The sequence below is a fragment of the Geospiza fortis genome, unplaced genomic scaffold, assembly GCF_000277835.1.
Source record: "Geospiza fortis unplaced genomic scaffold, GeoFor_1.0 scaffold325, whole genome shotgun sequence".
Lineage (NCBI taxonomy): Eukaryota > Metazoa > Chordata > Aves > Passeriformes > Thraupidae > Geospiza > Geospiza fortis.
Window position 1 is genome coordinate 739,261 of NW_005054427.1, and position 18,540 is coordinate 757,800.

Below are 18,540 nucleotides of genomic sequence, written 5' to 3' on the forward strand. Positions count from 1 at the left end.
GGGAAAGTCTGTGTCACTGAAATCCTTCTACACCTTTTGAAGAATACCGTGAGTACATAACACAATTGAGTGCACTGTGCTTCAGAGATACTTGTTTGTGGATCAGGATATTAGCTTACATTACCAGCTCAGGTGCACCTGCCAGGCTGTGTGCTTGAGTGGCTGTGCATGGAAATAGCTATCTCTGCTGATCAAAGCAGATGATTCTGGCAGGATCTTCAAGCAGGCTTAGCATAAATTGGTAGGGTTCTTCTGACCATCCTTAGTTTGCTAGAAAACTAAATTTGCATAAATTTCTATGGAGTTGCTTAAATGGACTGTTATTTCAGGGAATGAGTTTGTGTGAGGTGTGAAAACCAGAAAAGCTGGGATAGAAATGGGCACCATCTTAGGGGTTGATGCCTGCTACTTGTGACAGCATTTGTGTGTTACTTTTTGTGACCTTGATTTTGCACAATAAAAAACAGTGGTATGGTTTGTAAGGCATTAACTGGTTTATGTATGCAAATATTTGCAACAACTCCATGCTGGGAGTTTTCCAGGGCTTGCTAGATATCAACTACAGAGCTATAACTGCTTGGATTGCTTGGAGACTTGATCTTCTATTGTATGGCCCTCTTTTCATTCCGTTTTGCTTTCTAAGATTTTGGAAATACATGAAAAATGACAGCTGCAGTTGGGATCTGAAACAAGACGTATTTTGTGTATGCTTCATGTTTGGTGTTTGCCTTCGTGACAAGATGCAGAACTATCTTAGGCAGCTGTGTTTTGTGCCTGCCTTTCACAGCTGTGTAAGCCATGACAGTGTCACATGTGAGAGAGTCCTTTGCTGGCTGGTGTAGCAGGAGCGCAGTGAAATTAGGTGTGTGCTTGGAAAGGGAGTAGATAATTCAGTACATTCTTGATAGTGTATTTCTAGCTCCTGACACTATATTATGAAGTCATCTCTAATGACCATGCATCTTCTGTTCTTCGAGGTGGGTTTGTTTGGGGTTTTTTAAAGTTTGTAAGCCTTTCACTTGCTTCCACCTAGTATTGCCTCTGATGGACATTTCAGCAAGTTCAGAGGCTTTTCTAATTTTCTTATCTGGGTTATTATTGTTAGAGTGGAGTTAGACTGGAGTAGTTAGCTATTAGCATTTAAAATAACGGCTTTTTGGATCACTGAAATATCAGTATCAGTTATCATAATTGATCACTCTAGTTTTTAATGTGCTGTTTACAAGATTAACTAGACTTCTTTGTATAACAGTTCTCCTCCTCCCCTTTATGGTTCACCATTTGAAATGGGTATTCTGTGGAGTTCTGCTGTCCCTGGGTTTTTTTTTCCCTCAGCTTTCACTGGACAGCATTGTATTTCGAAGTTCTTCCCTATCTCTTTATTTCCTTTTTGCTTTTAACTTTAAAACCAGCAAATCTACTTTGCAATTGTGTTTTATGTTGCCTGGAAACTTTTTTTCCTCATATTTGCTTTCAGAGACCTGTGTTTCAAATTCAGGCTGATACTTTTTGTATTGAATGGAAAACAATGTTATACAAATATAATTCCCCAAAGGATCATATCTTTCCTGTTTCCCATTCTTCATGTCTTTTATGTGATTCTATTATGTGCTGCTGATCAAGATTGACTCTATTAATGTTGGTCACCATCTGCTGTTATTGTTTATTCTTTTGTGAACATCTGTCTTCTAAAATATTAAAACATAAAACCAAATAATTAGCCTTCCCTGTAATTTTATTACTTTTATTACTTACAAAATGTATTTACAAAGTACATTTAATAAGAAAGATCTATTGAATTTAAGGTCTATCTTTAAAATATACTAGTAATTTTTTACATCTCTGTGGGAAAGAAGTATGTCATGAAACACTGTTTATTAAATGATCGCCAGGACTTTGTAGCAGCATTACAATTTCTTTTTTTTCTTTTTTTTTTTTTGGTGCCTGGAGTTCAGCTAAAGAATCTCCTTTTCTAAAGGTGAAATGCGTTAATTGCACAGAAATGAAACCAGATATTATGGGCATAGTATAGCAAAAAATGTTACAGAAGACAATGAGACAATGTTGAATAAGAGATGTATTTTTAAAAAAATGTCAAAAAAATGTATCTTTTCTGTGATGCCAGTACCTTGATATATGTGTAAGATAGTGAAAAACTTATTGTACCAAATTCAAAGAATATTTCCCAGAACAACGTATTTCTGAAGCAGTAGTAAAAGATTTACTCTTTACATACACAAAGCTTGAATACATGCAGAGAACTTTCAAGGTGTACAGCAAGGGGTTTGCTTCAGAAAGTGAGGTAAAAATGTTTCCTGTATTATATCAACATCATTATTAGAATTTCTCTTAACGTATTAAGGAAAAATGAAAAGAAATACAGAATGAATGGCAAATGCTAGACTGAATTAGTTGTATGATTGTACACAGTTTGGGAGTTAAGGTTTTTACACTTCATCTCAGTCTGTACTTAATTTGTCACAAAAAATGTAGGAAATAATTCTTCCTTTGTCAGAAAGAATCCTTTGTTTTTTTACCTGGGCTTGAGTTGCAAATTTGTATAGCATTGCAGCTGCTGTTGATTCTGCCTAGTACTTCAACAGGCTGTATTTCAGTACCAGCAGTAGTAACCATGTTGGAGGGATAATAATACTATGATTTATTTACAATTTTTGGGAAGACTTGATTGAAGAAAAGACACCATGAAGTTATATTTATTCGAATGCTGTTGGAATCAAATGGTAAATAAAATCATTATTTACAGCTTGTTCAGTTAAACCCCCCAAATTATCATGTATTTATGAAAAGACATCACAGTCTATACAAAGAAGAGAATGGGGTTTACATATTTGATAGTTGCACAGCTACCTTTTTCCTCCTCACCAGTTCCTAGTATCTGTCATTACAACTTCTTTCTTCTGTGAGTGTTCACATACTTTCTCTGTATGTCATCTCAGTGGTTTTGTCATGTTGGACCAATGAGGGACAGTCTATGTGTAGATGCTAAATTTCAAACAAAGGATCAGTATGTTGTTTTACAACATCGTTGAACTAGCATTACTGATTGAAAGCAAATGTACAGATACCTAGACTTTAAACAAATGTAGCAAAATATATACATATAAATAATTTTGTCCTGTTCAGTTACATGTGATGAGAATGGTCCTTTAAAAAATTTTGTGAAAAAGTTCATTACCTTTTAACTTTGATATTACATTCTGTTGTAATTTTTATCCTCCTCTTTTGCTGAAGTGCATACTTCATTTACCTTTTTTTTTTTTTGCTTGCATTTTTTTTTTCACTTGGCTTTATTTCAGGTTTGCTTTAATGTGATTCCTGTGTTGTTTCATTGCTACAGGGGTTGTGTGCATGGTCACTCAGTGCCCTCCTCTCTTGCTTTTTCCTTGGTAATAAAAGGCCCTCTATTTAAGTGTCCACTGTCTATTTCAGTGTCCAAATGAACAGTTCATTTCTGTGTTTTCTTCTTGAATAAAACTGGTAATTTCCCTAGGTGGTTGAGGTCCAATACTGCATAAGCCAACCAGAGCCTGAAGGAGTAGATACCCATCTTGTCTGGGACACAAACATTTATCCATGTATTAGAATGTCATAAAATTGGCAGTGCTGTTCATGACAATGACAGAGAATGCTGTTTTCTGGGAGTATATTTTGGTATTCTTAGACTTAAAACTGTATATTTCTGTTCTAATTCTTTATTTTCTCATTCCCTTTTCATTTAGTGTTTCATTTCAGTAACAAAAAAAAGCAGCTCTACAGAATAAAAAAACCAATCAATTTTTGCAGTTTTAAGAAATTAGCTCAGTGTAATGCCTTGCAATGCGTGGAGGATAGTTGTATTTGCAAGACAGCTTAGATGTTTTTGCTTGCCTTTTCTCCATGCCCCTCTAGGGGGAGGCTGCCTGCATCTGCTGTACACACCCAGTCAGGACTTGGGCTATAGCAGGTAATCTTCCCTAATTGCCTTTCCCAAGACTGGCCTCTCCTCCCTACAATTGTGTGTATAGGATAGTACTCACATTTACAAAAGGTGTCAGTATTATATTATAAATATTTACAAATTAAAAATGTGTTTGTGCAAAACAAGAGTTTGAGTGTTAGTTAAATGTTGGGGTTTTCCCCACCAAGTCACTTCATTTCTTTACTATCACCAATAATTACTTGACCTGCTAGCAGTCATGAGGTTTTGGTAGTCAGAAAAAAATCCAGGTAACATCAGGTTCAGTCCACAGCATTACACAGACATCACAGATGCATTGCTCATGTTGCCTGAATTTACTGAGCTATTTCAGTGAAAGAACCTTCTGATGTGAGCTTGTTGCCCAGGTATGTTTGTAAAAGTACTGAAAGATTGTTAAAAATTCAAAGGAAGGTTTATCTCAGCTTGCTGTCAAAGACAGCCCTGAAAGAGCTATTTCTGACAGCTAGAAAGCCACTGAGGTAAGTATGTTTTTGTGCCTTGTGTGAAACTAGTTTAGAGAACTATATGGACAGTTTCTTGCCCTGAGCCTTTCACATAATGATAGTAGCTTGATAGCGTGCCCTGGATTCCTACAGAAAAGATACAGCAAGTCGCTGGGGAGTGATTTCCCCTCTGTGCTGACTTGGAGAACTACATAAAAATTTGCTTTGGATAGTGAAGTCTGTGATGAGGTGTAAAACTGTGAAATGGATTATGCATGTCACAATGGGGTGTCTGTTCTCTTAAGGCACTTAGAAGCAGGCCTGGCTGCTTCTAAGTCATGGTGAGTGTCACTGAAATGCCAGGGAGAGAACTGTCTGTATTTCATCCTCTGATATCTCTTCCTTATCTAGAAAGCAAACAGAAAGGATTTAAGTGGGCTAAAAGTGCATGACTGAGGCAAATGGTCATAGCAGAACAGGAATGTATGTCAGTTCAACTTTGTGATGAACTTCTCTCTATTGTTGCAACAAACATTGGTGCATTTTAGTATTTTTGTGCCTTTATAGGTATGTACTTAATTTCCAGTGAAAAGACTTTTTGTTTTCTGTAAGGCACTATTCTAAGTTGTTGTTGTGAGTTTTCAGCTACAAAAATGTAATTATATACCTCAGGTATTTAAGATTTTAAAAATCTTCATGAGCAATCTCAAATGAATACTTGGAATGCAAATTGTAAATTGGCTGATTTTCTTGTAAGAGCTGGTATGAGAGTGGTTGTAATGTGGAAAGTACATTAATCTGTGGACAAGCATTGTATATAGGAATTTATTACTCTAAACATTTAAGACCTATGAGGTGATTTAAACTTACTCTTGTTATCTAAAATCACAGCAGAAATATATCACTATCTTTTGATACTTTTGGTTTTTTCTATCAGTTTATAAAAGCTGTCTAGAAATACTTTCATTTGAATTCTTCTCTGAAAGGACAACTGAAATGAAAGTATTTGAGTTCTTATCTGAAAAATACAGCCACTGGTCCTTGACAGAAAATCCTGAAGCAAGCAGATGCCATTCTGGCCTGATGCCATTGTGTGGAGATACAATCACCCCTTTGCAGTACTATTGTAATAAAGGCAGCTGGACTTTAAATAGATTTAGAATCAGTGCATTTCAGAAATGGTTGTGAGATGATTTTCTTTCTTTTTTTTCTTTTTAGAGTGCAAGAAGTGGATAAACTACAATTTCAATCTTGTAATCTTATTCAAAATTATTTTTAGCACTGGGAGACTGAATATTCTCCTTCTGGAGTCATCATATGTCAGAATTGTTCAAGGCTTTGTGAAACAGTTGCCCAATAGGTGAACATGGAGACACAGCTAGACCCCATGAAGGATGATTTGCCTTTAATGGCAAACACTAGCTACATGCTTGTAAAGCACTATGTATTGGACTTGGATGTGGATTTTAAAAGTAAAGTTATTGAAGGCAGCATAGTTTTGTTCTTTGAGACTGGGAGCCAGTATAGGAAAACCATCAGTGCTGGCAAAGAATGCTGCCAGTCACAGTTTGATGAAACCTGTAAAATGAGGGCATCTGAACCCTGCCACATTCCTATGATAAATGTTAGTACCTGTTCATCTAAAACAGAATGTAATGATTTTGCTGTCAGTGGTAAAGAAGAGGAAGCTACTTCTGATGAAAATAGTAACCATAGCAACAATGAACAGGCTTCTGGGATTTCTAGTTCAAAGGACTGCTGTGACATAGAGGATCATGGAAACAAGGATTTTCTGCTGGTATTGGACTGCTGTGATTTATCTGTGCTAAAGGTTGAAGAGGTAAATGTTGCTGCTGTGTCAGGCATTGAAAAATTTACAAGGTCTGCCAAGCTAACTGGTGTTTCAAAGGAGCTGGAAAATCTCAGGAATCAGATTGTACATGAACTTGTGACTTTACCTGCAGATCGCTGGAAGGAACAGCTATACTATTTTACTCACTGTAGCCAGGCACCTGGCTGTGGGGAGCTTCTGTTTAGTACTGGCACCTGGAGCTTGGAGATAAGGAAATCAGGAATTCAGTCTCCAGCAGACTTTCCTCATGCAATAAGAATATGGTACAAAACTAAGCCAGAAGGAAGATCTGTTACATGGACTACAGACCAGAGTGGCAGGTATGTAACTGTTTGCTGAAAGCTTTGTATGCAATAAATTTAAATAGGTGCAAGAATGGAAAATCATATAATTGCTGAGCAACTGTGAAGATGATGAGTACACTGTTCCACAGCTTTCATTTCATCCTTGATTTGAATCCTTTTGCTGTCCTGTAGAACTACAGACAATCTCTCTGCTCGTGAAACCCTAAGGGAATTGAAGATCACAGGCCTATCTTAGTGGTTGTGTTTGGTCTTTCTGGGTGGGAGTAAATAACTTGTGTGTATTTCAATGTGTGTGCAGGGCGGTATGAGTGACAGGTTGCTTTGTGCTCTTTTTCCTTCCTGGCTTACACAGCATAAAATTCAATATACTAACATTTAATAGAATTACTTCACAATTAGTCCTTTATCAATATTGTAATAAACTTAGAAATACAGTCTTTTCCTGTTTAGTCTCTCATAATCAGCTTTCAAAATCTTCTTCATCTATAATGTTAAGAACATTGATGATAGCAAATGAACTGCAAACTGAAAGAAAAATTGGCATTTTATCTAGTGTTAATGGAAAGGACATGGTATTGTACAGAAATCTTTAATATAAGCCTTTTATAGAAGAGAAACTACAATACACTCTTGACTTTCACAACTGTAATTGTTTTATTGGAATGTGGAAATGTGGATTTTAATGGCTTTTATTTCTTTCTGATGTCTAAAAAGCAGGAAAAAAGTTGGAAGATAAGGAACAAATGTGATCTAATTGAATACTTGCTTTCCTTTCCCAGTCAAAAGATAAATGGTTATCTTTTATTTCAGTTATATTAAATTATATAAATTAAGTCTTTTCACTAGCATCTGTGTTGGTGAAGATAATGAGGCCTTTTGATTGTATTTGTCATGATGAGGGAATTCTGCTACTAATCTGTAAGCACCATCAACTCCAGAAATGCCTCAGTCGTATTCATTATTTCTTTCCCTTCCTTTCCTCACTCTCTGAGGAGTTATTTTTGGTATGAGTTTAGGAAATTTAACTTGATATAGTACCCTTATATCTGAAAATTCTGAATTTTGACTGCATGTGAAGGTAGAGCAATTGACCAAGATCACATGTCTATGTCCACCTGCCTGCCTAACTAATGTTAGCAAGACTCAGCTGGTATAGGACTCCTCCTCTCTGTGGTTTGAGCATTTGAATGTTTCTTTTAAGCGTCTAAATCATGAACAATTTTGACTCTTTGTAAGTCTTTCACTGCAAAGCATTATTTTAACTTTAGTGATGTTTCATGGCAGTTGTACACTAATGAATAGAATTTTATGGATTAGTAATGGAGCAGAAAAAGCAGGCTTGACATTGATCCAGAAGTTTGATGGTATAAAGTAGTACAAACTGATTTATTATCAGGCCTACATTAGTCCAAAAACTAATGTCTGTCTGAAAATAAGTTCTCATAGCATAATCATTACAATCTTTCTAAAATCAAATTCTATATGTGATGAGCCCATAAAGATAGTGGTAAATCTCATATTGCCATATGAGGATTCTTCAGATTGTTCCAAATTATGTGTCTGGTGCTTTTTTATTTCAGATGTCAAATCCTTTACCAAAGAAGACTATACTATGGTTCCAACACTGAAGAAAAATAAATAATAAAGTACACACATTGTGTAACCGCTTCCAATGTTTCCTATAATTTAATACTTGTACAATGTTTTGAAATTTAGCCTATGCACAATTTTATCAAGAGCTCCATTTTATTTGTTTTAAAGAATGATGTATTGTAATACACAAACAACACCAGCTGAAACAAAGCTTTGTGGGATGAGCTTAGGCAAGGTCAGATACATGTATACAAACATGTTATCACAACAGGACACATTTCTGTTTTTAGTAGAGGAACTGAATATGTGGAATTTCAGTATTTCCCTGTCCAAGCTTTTGTGACCAAACAAAAAAGGCAATGACAGGGCTGACTTGTGCTAATGGAAAGAGGAAAGGAGGTAAGGTATAAAGGACATATGTATGACCAGGACACCTACCAAAATACACTTGATGAAAGGGACACTTCTGACCTCTCTAAACTTGCGTGCTAGTTCCTTGCATCACTGGTATGATGACACAGGTGTGTGTACAGCTGGGTCGTAAGGCATATTAGGGAGCTAATCTAATTGAAAGTAAGTACAGTGGGGAAGAGAATAGAAGGTAATAAGATGTGTTTGGAAAATACTACTGAGGTTAATTTGGAAGGTAAAGTTATTTACTACAAATTATAAAATCTGTCATGAAAATAGATGTTTGGTTTTTCAGTGGTGTGAGTTAGCATTGTTCTGTGCTCTTGGAAGCTGGAAGTGCAGGAAGGAAAGAATTTGGTTTTCTTCATAGGCAAGTTTTGATAGAATAAGATAGTTGAGAACCCTGGTAGGTCGCAGACCAAACCCTAAGAGGCTCTCCTCAACTGTGGAGAATCTCTACTGTTACTTTAATTTTGTTCCCAGTAATGGGAATATGAGAATATAAATATTTGACAAATTAATGAAGTTTTTTGAAGTTCATTGGATTATTCATGTGATATGCAATGAATTCTAAAGACTGACAAATGATATTAATAGAATGGAAAAGTAAAACAAACAAACAAAAATAAACCACAAAAAAACCCCAAAGCACAAGCAAACAAAAACCAAAAAAACCAAATCAAAACCAAACAAAAAAACTGGGCAAACCCTGAGTACAAAATAAATGGACTTGATATTCCCGAAATGTGGAAGGCAACAAACCAATATTTGTAAAAAATATAAATTCTGTCCTCTGAATTATTTGTCTTAACTAAAAGGAAGACAATGGGAAACGTTAGTATTATTGATTGGTGTTTTTTTCAACAGTAAAATGTAAACAAGAACACCTGCTCTGGTGGAATCTGATGACAGTCACTGGAACCTTGCAGATATGTAAATTGATAAGGCAGAGTAAAAAATTTCATGCGATTTAGATGCCAGAAAGTCCTGCTGCTTTGACAATGGAATTTAGAGTAAGGAACAGCTGTAAAAAGCAGTACTTTTACAGGGATTGGCCTTGTAGTTGGAGGGTGTCCCCTCACATCCTTAAACGGAGACAGCCTTTGCAGAAATAGGGGATGTAATTTTTCAAATAGAGGGAAGGGATAGAGTTTCTGAGGTGGGCTTTTCCCCTGATAAAGCCTCAGACATTAGGCCAAGCAGTTTGACATGGGTGACCCTTAGAGTATGCTTCAGAGTATGTTTGATGGCAGGCATCTCAAGGTCTGCAGATTCCAGCTCAAAGAACAGATTATCAACTAAACTTTTATTATTAGTTTGAAGATTGTGTTAATTCATTATTATAGTGTAGTGGGTAGGCTTACATGGAGAGGGAGATCTGCTAAGAGCTGGTTTGAACTGATTTTGTTGAGTTGTAAAGATATGTGGACTACTGATGAGTTACAATTGCATGAATCAAATTCTCATCAGGGAGATTACTGAACAACACACAGTCTCTAGTCTCCTCTTGGGGCAAACACAAACATTACCACAACTAGTGGTAATGTTTGTAGTCTGGACGGCTGTTCACTTGGGAAAATTTACCCATTTTTCCGATTCAGAGGAGATAATTTAAATATTTTAGAAATATTTGTTTCTTACCTCCTACATTTCCAGGCATATCAAATCCATTTATTTTGTACTCAGGATATGCCTCTTTTTTTGTTTGTTTGTTTGCTTTGTTTACATGTCATAAAGTTGTCCAGAGGAGTGACTTGAGATGTCACTCCTGTGTTTTGTGAATCTTTTGTGGGTGTTTGTTCTTCCAGTGTGACAAATAACTAGATAAATATTCTGAGTACTCTGCTTATCTGTCTTTTGCTCCATGAAATTTCCTTAACTCTTGAAACCTATCTTGGCAAAGATTATGGTTGGCATAAATATTACATAAGTAGATGATTTGAGTATTACAAGACCATTAAAAGTTAAAGACTGGGGTGAAAGGCATAGGTAGTAGAAAGAGGAAAGGAACTGTGAAGTTTCTTGCTAGGAGGCATAGAGATAAATGATTCAAAAAGGGCAAATACAGGCATCAATTGACAAGACCAGTCTAAACCTAATTATTTGTATTTGCTATTCTATCATGTGCTTAGATTAGCTGTTTTTTTTTTCTGGATCAAATGAAGAAACCGATTGATACCAGGATAAGAATTATATTTCTGGTCCTCTTATGTGCTGAATTTGTGCTGCCTGACCCCAAACAAAGACAATTGTCAGCGGCAGTGGATACCTTAAGTAGCATTGCACAATTACCAAGTCTATAAAAAGAAATTACCACTGTAAAAGGAGTATAACAAATATCTAATTAAAGGCTTACATAATTGTTTTTCTGATTGTTTCCTTTAATATTTAGAACCTGTCTATTTCATTACTATTTTTTAGCAGACTGACATAATTGGGTATATTTAGGAAAATAATGAAGTTAATAAATATATCTGGTCAAAAATTGTATTAAAATGGGTGAGGAGTGGAAAGAAGTCCTACGTCTGAAGAACAGATTATGTATGTGACCAGTCTTTCTCCACTTACCTAACTCACTTTCTACTTGGGCTTTTATGGTAGACACTTGTGACCATCCTGTGTGTGTATATTTTAGAATTGAAATGTCTTAGGGAAAAAAAAGCTACTGGACTAGGAGGCTTAGAACTAAGCCTGCAGGAGCAGCTTGAGTGCTAGCACTAAGCATATCTGTTCACTGAGTTTCATTTTCCCCATCTGCAAAATGATATTGACATTATCTGTAAAATACCTTATGGTCTGCAGGTAAAGGTGCTCTCTGAGAGCAGGTGACATAAATGTTCTTGGTAGCATCTATTATCTGTAGTGTTTATATCGTATTTGACACAGCATTATAACATTTAGTTTAGCACTGTTCTGCCAGCCAGTTTTCTCTGTCATTGTGGCATTTCCCTGTACAGAATATGAAGATCCCCTATACTGCTCTTTAGAGGGGATTGTACCAATGGCACCAGGCAAAACAGCCTTCACTGTGCATGGCAAATCATTAGGAAAATGTGTGTAGCAGTAGTCACTTATCCCACCTTTCCTTTTTCCTTTCCACACCTTCTCAGCACGTATGTGTTTTAGGGTAAATAATAATCGCAGTAGCTCTTGACTAACATTACTAGGGGGAAGCAGGTCTTCCTAGAAGGTGAGAAAACAGGTTCTTCTTTTTTCCTGTGAACTCACTGGCATGCACTCTTTTTTTTTTATGGGAGAAAAAACAATTATTCTATGTATATCAGATAGGTTACAGATACAGTTTTAGGAGTTTAATTCTAACTAAGTAAGTTAAAAATCCATGCAGATTAGTGGTCTATTACATTTAGCTGTACATTATGTTTTGCTGATTAAAAAATAACCATTTGGCTTTCTCTCCACTGCAGTTACCTGAACTTCACTCGATGTCTAGGTCCTACTCTATTCACTCTGGTACATGATGGGGGAAGTTAGACCATTTTCTTTTCCTGCTTGTGTGCATTAACAATAATGCCTAATTAAACTGCAGCTTTCCTCTCTCATTTGCTGGAAAATAACTGGCCTGCATTAGTTAGGCCACAGTAATTTAATGTGCCAAGACAGCTCTGGATCCAATAGCAGAGATAGCAATGACAAGAGGGCAAAAATATCTTTGGAGTATATTTAATCTGTGACTCAGTATTTCCATGTCCTTTCTCTCTGTATAGTTTGAAGTTGGCTTTGGAGAAGGAATAATTTCAAAGGAATAGCAGTTAGGAGGGGAGTAAATAAAATCTTAAGATTTTAGCCATTGAAAAATCAGTTTTGCTCTAACAATTTGTCTCCTACTTTCTGAAGTGTTTTGATAATTTTTCAACTCAAGTAATGAAAGATACTGATCAGAATATTTTTAGCTTCAAGAGTTCACAAAATAATGTATTTTGCTCCCATAATATTTAGCTTTAAATATCGTAGGTTTTAAAAAGTTCATTGTAGTGAAGTGATGATTTCAGGACTTTCTTTCTTTTACTGAAGAAACCTGTTGATTGTGGATTTTTTTATACAATTTATAATTTTAAAAATAGCCTTTTTTCTTAAGATAAGTGGTGTTGTTACGCACATAATAGAAATTTAGATAATACTGCAAAACAGAACAAAATAAGTAAACAAAGAATCATTAAGTCCATCCACCAGCAATAGCAAGTTAGAAGGAGCTAATGAAAGGCCTTGTTACCTTCCCAGCTGCAGCTAAATGGTTAATAAGAAATTTACTGTCATGAAATATTGCAGCTGAAATTGGACAGGGATAGTAGACTGAGAGGTTTGGCTGGGGAGAGGTTTAGAGTAACTACAAAAAAAGCAGTACTACAAGGAAGATTTCTATGTAAGCAGCAAGAAGGAGGCTGAAGCTAACAGGGTAGAAATTAATTCTTTTTATATGCCCTGTGGCTGAAATTCCCAAAGACAAGTGAGCTAGGATGCATTACCTTTAAGATTAAATGTAAAAATGCCAGGATTTATTGAGGCTTGGAATAAGGAAGACTCAAAACTAGGTCTTCTGCTGATTTTTCATGAGCTTCCAGGTTGCTAATCCAGGAGACTGGATTCATGATAGTGAAAGCACTACTGGAATGATAGCAGGGAGGTGTCACAGGTGTTGGTGAAGCCCTGCAATGGCATTGTCAGAAGATACTCAGAAGCCTTCTTTGACCTTATGGGTTCAACTGGAAGCTATTGTATGAGGCTGGAAGACTCATGCAAAAACAGGAGAGCGAAAAGACTGGAGTTAGTCTTTTCTAATCTGAAGGTATTGTAGTAATCTTGCTTTTCTTGTCTTCAATTACTTAGGTTGTATTTTCATTAGTTCACATCATACAGGTTCGGAACCTGCAGAACTGAAGTTAAAGAAACCACCTCAGTACGACAGCACCTTTGATTTTTTTATGTAGAACTTAATTCAGTCTTTCTTATTGTAATTCCAATGTCAATCTCTTTTGCTTCCATCTAGGCCATGTGTTTACACAATGGGATCACCAATAAACAACAGAGCCCTCTTTCCATGCCAAGAACCACCAATTGCCTTGTCAACATGGCAAGCCTCTGTTCGAACAGCTGCAGGCTTTGTTGTGTTAATGAGTGGTGAAAACTCAGCAGAACCAGTCCAGCTTCAAGAAGGTGAAATACATTTTTCAAGGCAAATTATTTTCCATAATTTTATAATTAGAAACCAAGATTGGTAAATAAGTGATTTGTGAAAGAATGAAGTTCCTAGCCTTAAAAACATTTCCATGTCTCTCTGTAATCTCCATGTCATTCTGTGGAAAAGGTATCTGCTCGAGGCCTTAGGGATAACTTCATAAGTATTTGAAGTATCTACATTTCTGCATTTCACTGTGTTGATTTTTTCTCCCTCTGTATTTCCAAACCTAGATTTAATTTTTCATAAATTTGCTTTATTTTAATCACAGTGTACTCAAGTTTTGTAGATGCAAACCTTATCAGGCTCTCAACAACTTCAGGCCTTGGTAGATAACTATCTTTCAGTTTTAGCTCTCCACTCTGAGTGTCGTTCAGTGTGTGATTAGAAGCAGCCATTGTGCCATATGTGTTGCCTGGAATACATGGAATATCTGAAGAATATCTGGTCAGTGCCCTGAAAATCTGATCTCTGTGCGTGTTTTTTGCATTGATAAAACATACCTTTTTCAACAGTAAGCAAACAAGGATTTCTTCTGTGTTGGTTATACTTTATTATGTAAATGTCTTTCTGCACAGAGAAAGAAGTTTTTAAGGCTTGTGTAAGTTCTACATAAAATGGAGTGGGTCTTGTGAGTTTTCATATAATCTGTCAAACTGGGTCTGTATTTTCTCGTGTGAGTAGTTCTGATGAGACATAGCATGTAAGAAAAGGTTAGAATTAAACTTTTCTGGGGAAAAATGTCTTCTGTTCCCCTTTAAATAGGCAGGTTTATTCTTGAACAGAAAAAAAAAGAGAAAGTCTCTTGATTTGAGAATCATCAGTTAATCCATTTTCATGGAATTGTCTGGTTATATTTGGCCGTATATGGGGCCTCTTTCAAGGTTTGTCTCTGCTGCTGAAATATGGAAAACTGCTATGATGAGCTGCTCAGTTCTTTTGGAGAATAATACTTTCCTGTCTCAGCATCAAGAAAGCAAGGACCCTCTTGACTTCAGACTAGGATAACAGCTTTTCCATCAGTGTTTAACTAGTTTAATGAGAGACCCTCATTTTGTTGCTTACATTTGGAATTGTAAAAATTTACAAAACTAATACAGAGGCAAAAAGGGAAAGTAGTAATATTCTGAGGAATGTTTTAAAGTCCAAGTAAACCCAAGATTTAAGTGCTAATCTGAAGCCTTGGATAAATTCTTAATGAATTTAGGAATACAAATACATGAGTTTAATTAATAGAACCTCTAAGAGTTAAAAAGTTAAAAAATGTTCTGTTGTTTTTAATAACCTGTCCACATAGATCTTGTTGTTTGGCAATTCTTGAAGGTATATTACATGTATCCATCTTAAAATTTTGTCTTTACACGCCAGAAAGCCTTCCAGGGTAGCTTCAATTTAAATAAGTTTGCCAAGTTGTTTATATACAGTATGCTATTACTAGTGGTGCATATTTATAATATCATACATAACTGGATGATTAATAAAATCTATTTTTAAAAAATGCAATTTATTGGAATGAGTTAGCATTTTGGTAAGCAGTTGTGAATAAATTTATTTTGAATAGAATTACAAGTTAGCTGAATTTTTTTTCCTTTGAAAGTCATATTTAAAACCAGTGGACAGGCAGACAGTAAGAGAACACCAATCAAAGTTGATTCCTTCAAGCTTTTGGAGATCTGCATCCTGCTTCACAGACATACATCTCTACATGTACGGATCCAGTGATCCAGTGCATAGCTGGGCTAGGTTTGCTCTTATATGCAGATTCCTCATTTACCACTTGTATTTGCAGGTTTTGGCAAGTCTTTTTCCTCCCATATGTGCCATTTTTGCATTCTGCCTCCTACAAAACTGTGGTTGATCCTGTCATTTGAAATAGAGAGAGCCCACGTTTGTTTGAAAATAGTGATAGAATACTTACACAAATAGAAATGGTAACTATTTGAGTATGACCAAAAGTGCTTAAAATACCTTGCATTCTTTATGGAGTACTTAGAGAAGTTGATCAGAAAAATGCAATTATTAATACCCTTTGGGAGAAAGCTTGATGGGGAGCACTACATGTGTGTGTAATGTGAGTCATTTAAACATTAGATTTATTTTTCTACGTTTGTCAGTTTTACTTTCCTTCAGCACGTTACTGTAATACATAGAAGCTGCAAGTACTTTAGTCACAAGCACCTTTCTGTTTGTTCAATTCATATTCAAGTAGATATTCAGCCAATAAATGTGAAACAGACTGGCTCGCTTTTTGTGTGGTTACTCTACTACTGTGTAATCCTTGATCTTGTTTTGACACTGCGCTGTGAGTGAGGAGTACACTGGTACTGAGAAAAAAACAGAGTGCTACAAGAACCACTGCTCCTGCAATGTAGTTTGCAGCAGCAACCTTTGCTGCTGACTACACTACTGTTGCTTTTGCTTGTGCTCCTCACTTTCCACAAGGCGAAACAAAAGAGTGCAGTACTTGTGTTGGTTGATATCCAGGATGTATCAGGGTCTGCAGCATGGTAGTTGAGAGCTTGTCATGTGTCCCTCTGACCCCGTGCTGAACTAATACTCTGGCATGAATGTGAGGGAGCTCTGTGGGGAGTTCTGTTTTTCAGATGAGATCAAAAAATCCCTACAAGTCACAAAGAGTTTCTGAAAGCTGGAGGGTTCTTAATCCTGGTGCTCCAACCAGAGAGTAGTTTTTACATAACTACTTATTTAGCTACATGTTTATATATTAGCACTAGCTAATATATAAATTAGTATATCTGTTGCTGTGGGGCTATTTCTCCTTTTCTGTAGAGGTAGTTGAACTTTGTGGGTTTTAGTAAATAGTAAACATCAGCTGTATTTTGTGGTGTTTGTGTTAGTGCAAACTATTTGACAAAAAATATACTGGTAAGTAAAAATCGTAATGTGCTTGCATCTGGCATTAACAAGATATATCTTTGGCATTTTTTCAGTTATAATGAACTCTTTAAGACTCAAACAATTTTAGTGATCTCAAAGATAGCTGAATGCATTAAAAATTGTAGGAAGTAATTACATCATTCATCATTATTATTTCAAGTAGGAGAAATAAACGATCTTGAAATTGTTCTTTTGCACAATTATACATAGATTAAAATTTCCTGCTCTTGTTAAACATTTGCATGGAAAGTTTTTCACTTTTAACTCATAGAATAGGTTATTGTTGCTGCATGATTAGTGCAGTTATGACACAATAGATTTGCTCTTCAAAACTGAAAAAAAAATTCAGAATTACAGGTAGGGAAAATAACAAAATGTTTTGAATATATTATAATTGCCTAAAAGAATTATGTGTAAGAATCAAGTTGTTTTAAAATTACATTACAAGTACAAGGACTGGGATGATCTACTTCTATTTTTCCCATTGACTAATCCCAGCCCAACCTCTTGTTTTTCCCAATGTGGACTCACTTAGTCTGAAGATGTTTTTATGGTACAAAATGCTGTGTTTGGTAGAGAAAACCACGTCTGAGCTGCGCTGTTTTCTGTTATCCTAGAGATGGAGCTGTTATCCAAGGCTGACACTGAAAAGCACAATGCAGCCAGAGGATGGGGAGAGCAGCAAAAAGGAGTTGAGTGAAGTTTGTGATCCCAATCTATGTGCTGGGATAGATCATAGGATACAGATGAAGGAAAAACAAAACAAAGCCCACTGACATGAAAACAGTCTCAGGAAGGAAGTGAAGTTATGGGAGAGGTCAGGCTGGGAGAGAATCTTACCAGCAGTGAGAGAAGACACGAGGTTACTGAGTTAGTTGAGCTGCCTTTGAGACAGTGCTTCATGGTTCTCCCCAGAGAGAACTTCTGCCAGCAAAAAGACCTTTTCAGTCACTGATCAGCAAATGCACTGTTTTCCAACCTGAAGGATTCTATGGTTCTATAGGGAGAACTCACTTGTCATGCCCATGCATGTGATTTCAGTCAACAACTGTAGGATAAACATGTAGGTATTCTACATAGTTCTTGACATCAAAAAGCACTGCAGGAAGTGGACTGAGCCCTGGGTAGATATGCAGAGACATTATAAAACTTGGATCTTACTCTGGGAGGATCCATAGTTCACATGATTTCTAAAATCCTTGCAAAGTAAAAGGGGCCTTGGTACCTTCACTTTTTTGCATCAGGTCAGCTCTAAATATTCTGTTCCTTACCAATTTGTATAGATTTCTGAATGCAGTACATGCTGTTCTTCTCTCTAGACTGCTAATCTGATTGCCTTGCCTTTTAGACATTCTGTTCAAGCTGTTTGTGGAGTGTTTTTCAGGAAAAAAACCATCTTGCTTGCTCTAGCCTGTCTTACTGAACTTGTCTCACTGTAACACTCTCTGATCTCTACCTAGCACAGACCAACATCCTTTCCTTTTAGACAGTCTCACGGTTGTGAGAGCCTTCTCCTTTATACCTTATGCCATTTGGAACAGTTTTCTATAACTGCTTTTTAACTTCCATGCTTTTTCAGAACATAGTTGAAGCACACGACAGTTTTTCGATTACAATTTTCTCTGATGTTATTTAATTCTTAAGTTTTTACAATTAACATAACTACATGGAGCTTTTAGTAATGCTTTATAGCATTTAGATGTAACACTAAGTGCAGAACCTCTGAACCTTGTCCTATATGTATGTAAGTTAATGGCAAAGTTGTTACAAACTGTAGTGTGTATAGGCTTGGGCCTTTAGCACAGTGTCTATCAATGAAACTCTGTACATCAGGAATTTGGTATTCTGAAATAATATATTGTTGC

The 18,540-nt window shown here is 36.2% G+C and overlaps 1 protein-coding gene across 4 annotated transcripts in view; it reads left to right on the forward strand.

The window, feature by feature from the left end:
- Positions 1-18,540, forward strand: part of AOPEP (aminopeptidase O (putative)) — a 184,684-nt gene that overhangs the window by 2,142 nt on the left and 164,002 nt on the right. For all 4 annotated transcript variants that reach the window (XM_005426886.2, XM_031061824.1, XM_031061826.1 and 1 more), the window contains exons 2-3: positions 5,641-6,594; positions 13,589-13,755. In XM_005426886.2, the coding sequence (XP_005426943.1) occupies positions 5,789-6,594; positions 13,589-13,755 (973 nt within the window). In that variant the 5' untranslated portion in view covers positions 5,641-5,788. The remainder of the gene's footprint in view (positions 1-5,640; positions 6,595-13,588; positions 13,756-18,540) is intronic.